General features: G+C 45.8%; 1 protein-coding gene across 1 annotated transcript in view; it reads left to right on the top strand.

The window, feature by feature from the left end:
• Positions 1 to 6,855: 6,855 nt before the first annotated feature.
• The window catches only part of LOC103598824 (dual specificity mitogen-activated protein kinase kinase 5), a 151,557-nt gene continuing 147,514 nt past the window's right edge, over positions 6,856 to 10,898 (top strand). Inside the window, exon 1 of the mRNA XM_008582877.1 lies at positions 6,856 to 7,584. Within this exon, the coding sequence (XP_008581099.1) occupies positions 7,450 to 7,584 (135 nt within the window). The 5' untranslated portion in view covers positions 6,856 to 7,449. The remainder of the gene's footprint in view (positions 7,585 to 10,898) is intronic.

The raw sequence follows: 10,898 nt of genomic DNA, 5'->3' as shown, positions 1-10,898 counted from the left end.
AATAGAATGTTGTTCAGCCTTAAAAAGGAGAGAAATTCTGTCACATGCTACATGGATGAACCTTGAGGGCATTATGTTTAGTGGAATAAGCCAGTCACAAAAAGACTAGTACTGTATGATTCCATTTATATGAGATAACTAGAGTAGTCAAACTCATAGAAACAGAAAGTTGAATGGTGGTTGCCAGGGTCTGGAGGGAAGGGGAATTGGCGGTTATTGTTTAATAGGTAATGAATTTCAATTTTGCAAGATGAAAAAGTTCAGGAGATTGGCTGTACAACAACATGAATGTACTTAACACTACATAACTGTACACTTAAAAATGGTTAAGATGGGGCCGGCCCGGTGGTGCACTCGGTAGAGTGCGGCAGCGCTCCCGCTGAGGGTTCGGATCCCATATAGAGACCGGTCCGCTCACTGGTTGAGCGGGTGTGGGCGCGACACCGAGGGCTGCGATCCCGTTACCGGTCACGAAAAAAGACAAAAAGGAAAAAAAAAATGGTTAAGATGGTAAATTTTTATATTATATTTTATCACAATTAAAAAAAAAAAAAAATTTAAAAATCACAACATACCTTACTTCAGAAATGTTTCTTTTCAGTTAAGTTTACCCATTAACAGGAGTCAACATGGGCCAGTTTTCATATTCCTTAGTGTTACTACACTGGTAAACTGCAATATTTTCATTTTACCCTCTGGGTTAATTTTTCTCCTCGTATTTGCCACTGTCTAACATACTTTTTACTCCTTTGTCTATCTGTGTATCTCCCCCATCAAAATATACTTCATGAGGGGAGGGATTTTCTATTACACTTATTGAGAAGTAAATCCCTCAAGTAGGAAATACAAGCACAGGTTTTTCACTACAGTAAATCTGCTTTATGATTACCAAAGTACCTCAACCAGTACCTGAGTGACTACCCTGACTTAGAGCATTAAAAAAGAAAAAAAATAAAATAAAGGCCTACATGCAAATGTCTTAAAGTTGCATACAGTTTTAATGTTGAACATTAAATATACTTTAAATTTAGACAATAGAGCTTATTCTAGTTGGTAAAGAGATCAAAAAGTGATAGGTTACCATTTATGATCCCAAATGGACTGGCCTTGTATTATCTAAAATGTTTCTTGCAATGAGAATTAGAAATTTCTGAAAAATCTTTGCTCAAATCATCAAGGTTAAGATGTCTTACTATATTTAAATGCTATGAAGAATGAAATGTGATTATATTGGCTCTTCACATACTGGGAAAGAGCTATGAGTTTGCCATTAGTGTAAGAAAAGCTTCAGAATATGTATGCAAATTTGGCAAATTGAGGTGGTTTTCCCCATGGTACTATGGATAAAAAAGACATTTTAACAAACCTCTAGTTCATAAAAAATCTCTAGTTTTGTGGTCTATTTTTTTTTCAAATAATAGGAAATGAACTTTTCATAAAAAGTACATGGGGACCTTGGGTGAACGATTTTTTTTTTTCACAGGATTGAAGTGCAGATGGAAAGGGGCAATTCTTAGAATATCTGGAAGATCTGACCAAATGAATATCTACCTATTAAGTTATAATATCCAAAAGGTGGTAATTTACCTTCTACAATGGCCTCTTAAAAAAAAAAACAAACCCAGGCAGAAAAAATTATGCAGAAAAAATTTTGGTGTTATACTGAAAAATGACTTAACATTTACATTATTTTTTTTCTCGCGCTTTAATCAACTGTTAGAGGGAAACCCGACACCCCTCCCCCACTGAGTTTATACAAAATTCAACTCAAAAAAGTAAAGCTGATATGTGCATCTTCATTGGAATGAGATAAAGGATGAACCTACACGTTGCAATTTGTAAACAAACTTCGTATAGGCAACATAGATCAGCAAGATTATGCACGTCAACATTTGAGGTAACAAGGCATTTAAAAATAACCGTGGTTTATTACTATTGCCGTGATATCACTGATTGCGTAAGCATTGCAATTTAGTTGAAAATAAATGGACTAGACCGGATATTTTTGCAGTGGTTTAATAAGAGATGATGATGGCAATACTGCAGCTGTTCCCAGGCAGTGACAGTCTTCACTGAATTTCTTCACTATTGCTTTTAAATAGAGAGCTATTTAAGGGTTTGCCATTTTAGGGCACTCGTTGGGTAAGGAACCTCACTGAAAAATTCACATACGCTTTGCTAATGTGGGAGACAGATGACAATCTTTTGGACCTGTGACTTAGAAGGGGGGGGGGAAGACAACTATCTTGAGTTCTTGCCTTGTTCTTGATGATTTGAAGCACAAAACCCCACGAATATTTAAGTGCACGGCTTGACAAAGGGATCAGCGGGAGCTGTAGTCCTGTCTCTGAGGCTTCTGCAAAGGCGAGCAGTACGCAATCGTTAAGCCTTAAATTGGCTTTTGGCGGACTCCGGCCCTAGAACAGTTTCGTCCTTCGTTTGCTAGATGTTTTCACCTCGCTGCCTTTAACCAGGGTCGGGAAAGGAAAGGACCGTCACCCTGTCGCTGCGCGCCGCTGCGTCCCCAGCTCGCCGGACCACCCCCACTCTCCTTCCTCGGGTCCCTCCCTCCGGCGCGCGGAGGCGGGGCCGCCCGGGAGCTGCCCGCTTCCAACATGGCGCCGCGGGGGGCGGGTCCAGCTCGTCGGCTCCCCGGGTTCCGGCAGCGCGCGTTTTGGTTCCGGAGTAACAGTTCGCTCGCCGCCGCCTTCCTCCTCCTCTCTCCGCCGCCGCTGCCGCCGCCACCGCCGCCACCAGGACGCGGGGCCTCGGGCGGCCCGGGCTGAGCCCTCGCGCATCGTGCCCTCTAGCTCCGGGTGGGGCTGAGGACTCGCCCGCGACGCTCTCGCGGAGGACCGCCTCGGCTTTCTCGCGGCCTGCGGCCCGGGACCTCCTTCCTAATAGCCCTGGACTGAGTCCCCTCCAGAAGGGGACCCTCCCCTCTTCCACTAAGGAGGGGTGGACACCTGCAGCCGTATCTCCCCCAAACCGGGCCCTTGCTCTGTCGTCTCCTCACACCCACACAGAAGGCAGAGAGCTTCACGATCCCGTTTGCCCTCTTTCCAACTCCAGAACCTTCCTAACTCCGCTAGTTCTTACTAATCCCTGCCTCCTCCCCGGTGCACCCTCACAAGGGAGACACCCTCACACCCCATACAGCCTGGGCCTGGCTCGCTGCCTGTGGGCCCCTTGCTGGTCACCTCTCCTCTCTTTCTACCCCCTCACCTTCCACTCGCCTGTTTTCATTCTCTGTCCTCTGCCCCTCACTGCTTGTCACCCCCTGGAGCCCCCACCTAACTAGGGTCCAGTGGGTACCGCCTGCACCAGGATGTGAGCCCTTTTAACCTGTAATGCTGTGGCTGGCCCTTGGCCCCTTCTATGCCATGGAGAACCAGGTGCTGGTGATTCGCATCAAGATTCCCAATAGTGGCGCGGTGGACTGGACAGTGCACTCCGGGCCTCAGTTACTCTTCAGGGATGTGCTGGTGAGTGGTAATCTCAATGTCCAAATCCAAGCGAGGGGGGCTCAGGGACTTGGGTTGTCAGCACCTAGACCATTGGTGGCCTGAGCTAGTGGTGGTGGCCATTGCTAGCCTCTTCTGGGGGCAGTTTTATTGCTTCAGCCACAGCACTGATTGCATCCACTGAAACCTGGCAAGTGTGTAACGACCTGGGGAAAGAGATAAATCAGACTGGACCCCTGCCCTCAGGGAGCTCACAGCCTGGACTGGGACGTACACACAGATGCAACCAACTGGGATACCAAAAGCTGAGTCCAGAAGAGTTTTTCTCAGGTGTTTTGGGGAATGTCCCTGGCTGGATTCCAGCCATGTCTTTCTACTGAGTTCTCTGAACTTGGTGACCATCCAGGAAAAGGAAACAAGGGCTCTTTAACTTACAATGTTTGTGCAAACCTAAGAAGTCATTGAGTGTAAGATATTATCTTACCTACCACTAAGAGAAAAAAAAGCTGCCCATTAGACTATGACACACAACATCCATTTTACAAAAACAACCCAATTTCAGAAATTTTAATAGAGGGAAAATGTGCATCATAGAATTGATGATGTATTACCTTCAGGATACTAAGAATATATTTCAAATAAAATTATGGAATGTTAGAGCAGAGTGTAACCTTGTAAGTGGCCTGTTCAGCCCATGTGTCTTTTTTGCAGGTAATTATTGAGGAGCAGTGAGGTGAAATGACCTACCTTTCCAAAGCTGTGTAGCTCCTGAATGGGAGTCTGTACCAGAACTCAAATTTCCTTACTTTTACTTAGCATTATTTTTTTTCCTCACATGCTGCAGCCCTGTCTCATCTTTCTGGTATTTATTTGAGATGACAGTTTGCATTATGCCCGTTTTATATGCTGAATAACTGAAGCACTGAAGGCAGAAACTGACATACCAAGAAGCACATTGCAACTAGTAGATCTATAGTGGAACTTACCTGCAAGATAAGAAGGGAAAGGTGGCAGGTTTTTGAGAGAAGGGATACTTATGATGTGATTTTTTAGTTGTCTTGAGTGACTGTATCAACATTTGATTCCTATAAGTTTATTTTGGATTCTGGATGTTACTGACCACCCGGGCCGTGCAGATTTTCAGATGCCTAGGCCAGGAGTACAGAGGCTGTAGTGAGGCCACAGCCTGCAATTTTGTGCACCAAACTCCATCCTTCTTTTTGCATCCAGAGTTCTCCACACACATGCGTGCACATAGATTTCCCTTCGTGATAAAGACCAAACCCCTTAGCATTGACCTCTGGGCCTATCTTGATTGGCTCTTGCCTGCCCGGTACCAACTTCATCTCGCCACATCCTATGGCCAGGTATATAGAATTACCTCCAGTACTCCCAGGTGCCCAGGCTGTCTGCACTCTGCCCTTTCCTTCAGCTGGTCAGCTCCCATTTGTCCTTCCAAGCCAAGCTTTGTTTCTCCTCTACATTAGTTTTGGTTATGTGGCCCACCTCTGTGTTCCCACAGCTTTGTGTGCATACTCCACCCAGCAAAGTACACCTGTTTGGTTATGATCATTTGCCCATTTCTTCCACTAGATGGTAAACTTCTGGAGGAGGTGGATATCCGTTCCCACTTTGTTTCTGTTGCTTCATAGGATCCCTGAAATATTTGCTTAATAAGGGAGCTTAAAATAGCATGCATTCAATTATGGTTCTGTGGACAGAGCACTAGGTTCTGAGTCAAGAAACTTGGGTTTAATTGCAAGCTGTCCCACTAACTAGGCAAGTCACTCTACTTCTCTGAGTCTCAGTTGCCTTATTTGTGAAACAGGGATACTGACAGCTGCCTCAAAGACTTGTGAAGATTAAGTGAGATTGTGTCTACAATGAAAAAGATGAGCTTTCTCTCACTTTACTCCTGTGAAACAATAGAAGGTATCATTTTAAGCAGAGTAGTACAGTGTTTGAGACCACAAACTCTGGAGCCAGACTGCCTGGGTTTAAATTGCCAGTCCTTTTGTTGCCAAATTAGGTTCTTGGGTGCTAAAGTCATAGAAGTGAACAATGCACCCAGCAGTAAAGCAAGCAGTGCTTTATTAAAAGAGGAGATAGACTTATGCACAAGGGAGGTAGCTATGGGGAAGCTAGCTCCCCAACCGAGGCTGTCCAGGATCCTTTATAGGGCAAGGAGATAAGGCATGCAGGCCAGCATCATCATTCTGCTCTCTGGAGGTGGTCCATTCTGTTCTTCCTGGTTGTGTCATGGGCACATTCTCAGTTAGTGCTTTGGTCCTTGCACCTGCTCGTTAGGTTCAAGATGGTGGTGTTGCTCACTATTGCCACCCCAGTAGGATTGTTGTAGCGGTCACTGCGAAGCTTTGTGCATATGCGTCACTGCGAAGCTTTGTGCATATGCGTGAAGCCCTAAAGGGGTCTTGAGATTAGTCTGTAACTTAATTTTTACAATTATGGGAAAAGAAGAATGGGTAGATAATAAGTTTTAAACAAAGCTAACAGTTGTATTTTAACGAGCTTTGGGGACGGTGTTTTGCAACTCAGTCAATATCTGTTCCTCTCTGATCTCAGTTTATTTTATCAGGGCAGGCCATGGGGTGATCATGTGCCTTGGGGGTCTCATGACTGAGGAGTGGAAAAGTAACAAAGTGTCCTCTGCAGGGAAAATGGAGTCAGTTTGGTTCACCCGCCTAGCCCTATTCTGTCTCAAAAAATCCAAGATACATCAGCATCTCTCTGGCTTGGAACCTTAAACTTCAAAGCCACCTGAAATCCTTCATCTAATATACCCCTTTCCGACACCCCCACCCCAGTTTTCAAATGAGGAGGCATGAATCTCAGAGGGAGAAAATGCCTTACTAAAGCCACACAGCTAGTTTTTGTCGGAACCTGACACAGAACCCAGAAGCAGGTTGTAGTCAGTCACTGAGTCAAGTGTAACCGAGTATCTCAGACCCGAAGTGAGTAGTTGAAGGCTCCAGTCACCACTTCATCAAATAATTGGGAGACCCTGGGCAAGCCACTCAGCCTCTCTGGGCCTTGTCTTTTGTCTGAATCACCAAGGACTGGCTACCGTCTAGAGGAGACCTACTTGTTCCTCAAGGGCAGAGACATTTGGGTTATCTGTTGTATCTGTTTTTCAGCTTTCTCTGTTTCTCTCTCCTGGAGCCCTTATAGAGAGTTCTATGAATGTGCAAGCCCAATCCTGGAGAACTCTTGTGGTCTCTTCTATGGATTCAACTCACAAAGAGAAGGTAAAAATCCAAGATACATCAGCATCTCTCTGGCTTGGAACCTTAAACTTTAAAGCCACCTGAAATCCTTCATCTAATATACCCCTTTCCGACACCCCCACCCCAGTTTTCANCCGCCGCCACCAGGACGCGGGGCCTCGGGCGGCCCGGGCTGAGCCCTCGCGCATCGTGCCCTCTAGCTCCGGGTGGGGCTGAGGACTCGCCCGCGACGCTCTCGCGGAGGACCGCCTCGGCTTTCTCGCGGCCTGCGGCCCGGGACCTCCTTCCTAATAGCCCTGGACTGAGTCCCCTCCAGAAGGGGACCCTCCCCTCTTCCACTAAGGAGGGGTGGACACCTGCAGCCGTATCTCCCCCAAACCGGGCCCTTGCTCTGTCGTCTCCTCACACCCACACAGAAGGCAGAGAGCTTCACGATCCCGTTTGCCCTCTTTCCAACTCCAGAACCTTCCTAACTCCGCTAGTTCTTACTAATCCCTGCCTCCTCCCCGGTGCACCCTCACAAGGGAGACACCCTCACACCCCATACAGCCTGGGCCTGGCTCGCTGCCTGTGGGCCCCTTGCTGGTCACCTCTCCTCTCTTTCTACCCCCTCACCTTCCACTCGCCTGTTTTCATTCTCTGTCCTCTGCCCCTCACTGCTTGTCACCCCCTGGAGCCCCCACCTAACTAGGGTCCAGTGGGTACCGCCTGCACCAGGATGTGAGCCCTTTTAACCTGTAATGCTGTGGCTGGCCCTTGGCCCCTTCTATGCCATGGAGAACCAGGTGCTGGTGATTCGCATCAAGATTCCCAATAGTGGCGCGGTGGACTGGACAGTGCACTCCGGGCCTCAGTTACTCTTCAGGGATGTGCTGGTGAGTGGTAATCTCAATGTCCAAATCCAAGCGAGGGGGGTTCAGGGACTTGGGTTGTCAGCACCTAGACCATTGGTGGCCTGAGCTAGTGGTGGTGGCCATTGCTAGCCTCTTCTGGGGGCAGTTTTATTGCTTCAGCCACAGCACTGATTGCATCCACTGAAACCTGGCAAGTGTGTAACGACCTGGGGAAAGAGATAAATCAGACTGGACCCCTGCCCTCAGGGAGCTCACAGCCTGGACTGGGACGTACACACAGATGCAACCAACTGGGATACCAAAAGCTGAGTCCAGAAGAGTTTTTCTCAGGTGTTTTGGGGAATGTCCCTGGCTGGATTCCAGCCATGTCTTTCTACTGAGTTCTCTGAACTTGGTGACCATCCAGGAAAAGGAAACAAGGGCTCTTTAACTTACAATGTTTGTGCAAACCTAAGAAGTCATTGAGTGTAAGATATTATCTTACCTACCACTAAGAGAAAAAAAAGCTGCCCATTAGACTATGACACACAACATCCATTTTACAAAAACAACCCAATTTCAGAAATTTTAATAGAGGGAAAATGTGCATCATAGAATTGATGATGTATTACCTTCAGGATACTAAGAATATATTTCAAATAAAATTATGGAATGTTAGAGCAGAGTGTAACCTTGTAAGTGGCCTGTTCAGCCCATGTGTCTTTTTTGCAGGTAATTATTGAGGAGCAGTGAGGTGAAATGACCTACCTTTCCAAAGCTGTGTAGCTCCTGAATGGGAGTCTGTACCAGAACTCAAATTTCCTTACTTTTACTTAGCATTATTTTTTTTCCTCACATGCTGCAGCCCTGTCTCATCTTTCTGGTATTTATTTGAGATGACAGTTTGCATTATGCCCGTTTTATATGCTGAATAACTGAAGCACTGAAGGCAGAAACTGACATACCAAGAAGCACATTGCAACTAGTAGATCTATAGTGGAACTTACCTGCAAGATAAGAAGGGAAAGGTGGCAGGTTTTTGAGAGAAGGGATACTTATGATGTGATTTTTTAGTTGTCTTGAGTGACTGTATCAACATTTGATTCCTATAAGTTTATTTTGGATTCTGGATGTTACTGACCACCCGGGCCGTGCAGATTTTCAGATGCCTAGGCCAGGAGTACAGAGGCTGTAGTGAGGCCACAGCCTGCAATTTTGTGCACCAAACTCCATCCTTCTTTTTGCATCCAGAGTTCTCCACACACATGCGTGCACATAGATTTCCCTTCGTGATAAAGACCAAACCCCTTAGCATTGACCTCTGGGCCTATCTTGATTGGCTCTTGCCTGCCCGGTACCAACTTCATCTCGCCACATCCTATGGCCAGGTATATAGAATTACCTCCAGTACTCCCAGGTGCCCAGGCTGTCTGCACTCTGCCCTTTCCTTCAGCTGGTCAGCTCCCATTTGTCCTTCCAAGCCAAGCTTTGTTTCTCCTCTACATTAGTTTTGGTTATGTGGCCCACCTCTGTGTTCCCACAGCTTTGTGTGCATACTCCACCCAGCAAAGTACACCTGTTTGGTTATGATCATTTGCCCATTTCTTCCACTAGATGGTAAACTTCTGGAGGAGGTGGATATCCGTTCCCACTTTGTTTCTGTTGCTTCATAGGATCCCTGAAATATTTGCTTAATAAGGGAGCTTAAAATAGCATGCATTCAATTATGGTTCTGTGGACAGAGCACTAGGTTCTGAGTCAAGAAACTTGGGTTTAATTGCAAGCTGTCCCACTAACTAGGCAAGTCACTCTACTTCTCTGAGTCTCAGTTGCCTTATTTGTGAAACAGGGATACTGACAGCTGCCTCAAAGACTTGTGAAGATTAAGTGAGATTGTGTCTACAATGAAAAAGATGAGCTTTCTCTCACTTTACTCCTGTGAAACAATAGAAGGTATCATTTTAAGCAGAGTAGTACAGTGTTTGAGACCACAAACTCTGGAGCCAGACTGCCTGGGTTTAAATTGCCAGTCCTTTTGTTGCCAAATTAGGTTCTTGGGTGCTAAAGTCATAGAAGTGAACAATGCACCCAGCAGTAAAGCAAGCAGTGCTTTATTAAAAGAGGAGATAGACTTATGCACAAGGGAGGTAGCTATGGGGAAGCTAGCTCCCCAACCGAGGCTGTCCAGGATCCTTTATAGGGCAAGGAGATAAGGCATGCAGGCCAGCATCATCATTCTGCTCTCTGGAGGTGGTCCATTCTGTTCTTCCTGGTTGTGTCATGGGCACATTCTCAGTTAGTGCTTTGGTCCTTGCACCTGCTCGTTAGGTTCAAGATGGTGGTGTTGCTCACTATTGCCACCCCAGTAGGATTGTTGTAGCGGTCACTGCGAAGCTTTGTGCATATGCGTCACTGCGAAGCTTTGTGCATATGCGTGAAGCCCTAAAGGGGTCTTGAGATTAGTCTGTAACTTAATTTTTACAATTATGGGAAAAGAAGAATGGGTAGATAATAAGTTTTAAACAAAGCTAACAGTTGTATTTTAACGAGCTTTGGGGACGGTGTTTTGCAACTCAGTCAATATCTGTTCCTCTCTGATCTCAGTTTATTTTATCAGGGCAGGCCATGGGGTGATCATGTGCCTTGGGGGTCTCATGACTGAGGAGTGGAAAAGTAACAAAGTGTCCTCTGCAGGGAAAATGGAGTCAGTTTGGTTCACCCGCCTAGCCCTATTCTGTCTCACTATCACTTGGACAAGTATCTTCTATATCTCAGTTTCTTTATGTGTTTAAAAAAAAAAAAAGTGGAGATGGGCGGGAATAAAAATAGTGCCTACCTCATAGAATTCTGAGGACTACTTGAGCTGATACATGTAAAGCACTTGGAACAATCTATAATTGTTGTTATTATTGTTAGTGTTGTTATTATAACATAAAGGATAGAGCCTTGGTCTTCTGCTTTTTAAGCATCTCTAAGTTGTACCTGGCTCAAAGCTGACTGGCCTAAAAGTAAACATTGCACAAATGGCCCCACCACTAGAGTTCAGTGTGCCATCTATCTACACACTTTTGTTCAGGTTAGCCCGGGTGGAGTATGTTTTATCAGGAAGGCCTGATAAAAGATTCGTGGCAATGGGTGCTTTGCTGTCTCCTAGTGCTCCCTTATAGAGAGTTCTATGAATGTGCAAGCCCAATCCTGGAGAACTCTTGTGGTCTCTTCTCTGGATTCAACTCACAAAGAGAAGGCAAAAATCCAAGATACATCAGCATCTCTCTGGCTTGGAACCTTAAACTTCAAAGCCACCTGAAATCCTTCATCTAATATACCCCTTTCCGACACCCCCACCCCAGTTTTCA

Source organism: Galeopterus variegatus, unplaced genomic scaffold (assembly GCF_000696425.1).
Source record: "Galeopterus variegatus unplaced genomic scaffold, G_variegatus-3.0.2 Scaffold2749, whole genome shotgun sequence".
Lineage (NCBI taxonomy): Eukaryota > Metazoa > Chordata > Mammalia > Dermoptera > Cynocephalidae > Galeopterus > Galeopterus variegatus.
Note: the sequence above shows the minus strand (reverse complement) of the source record. Positions and strands in the feature narration are given on the sequence as shown.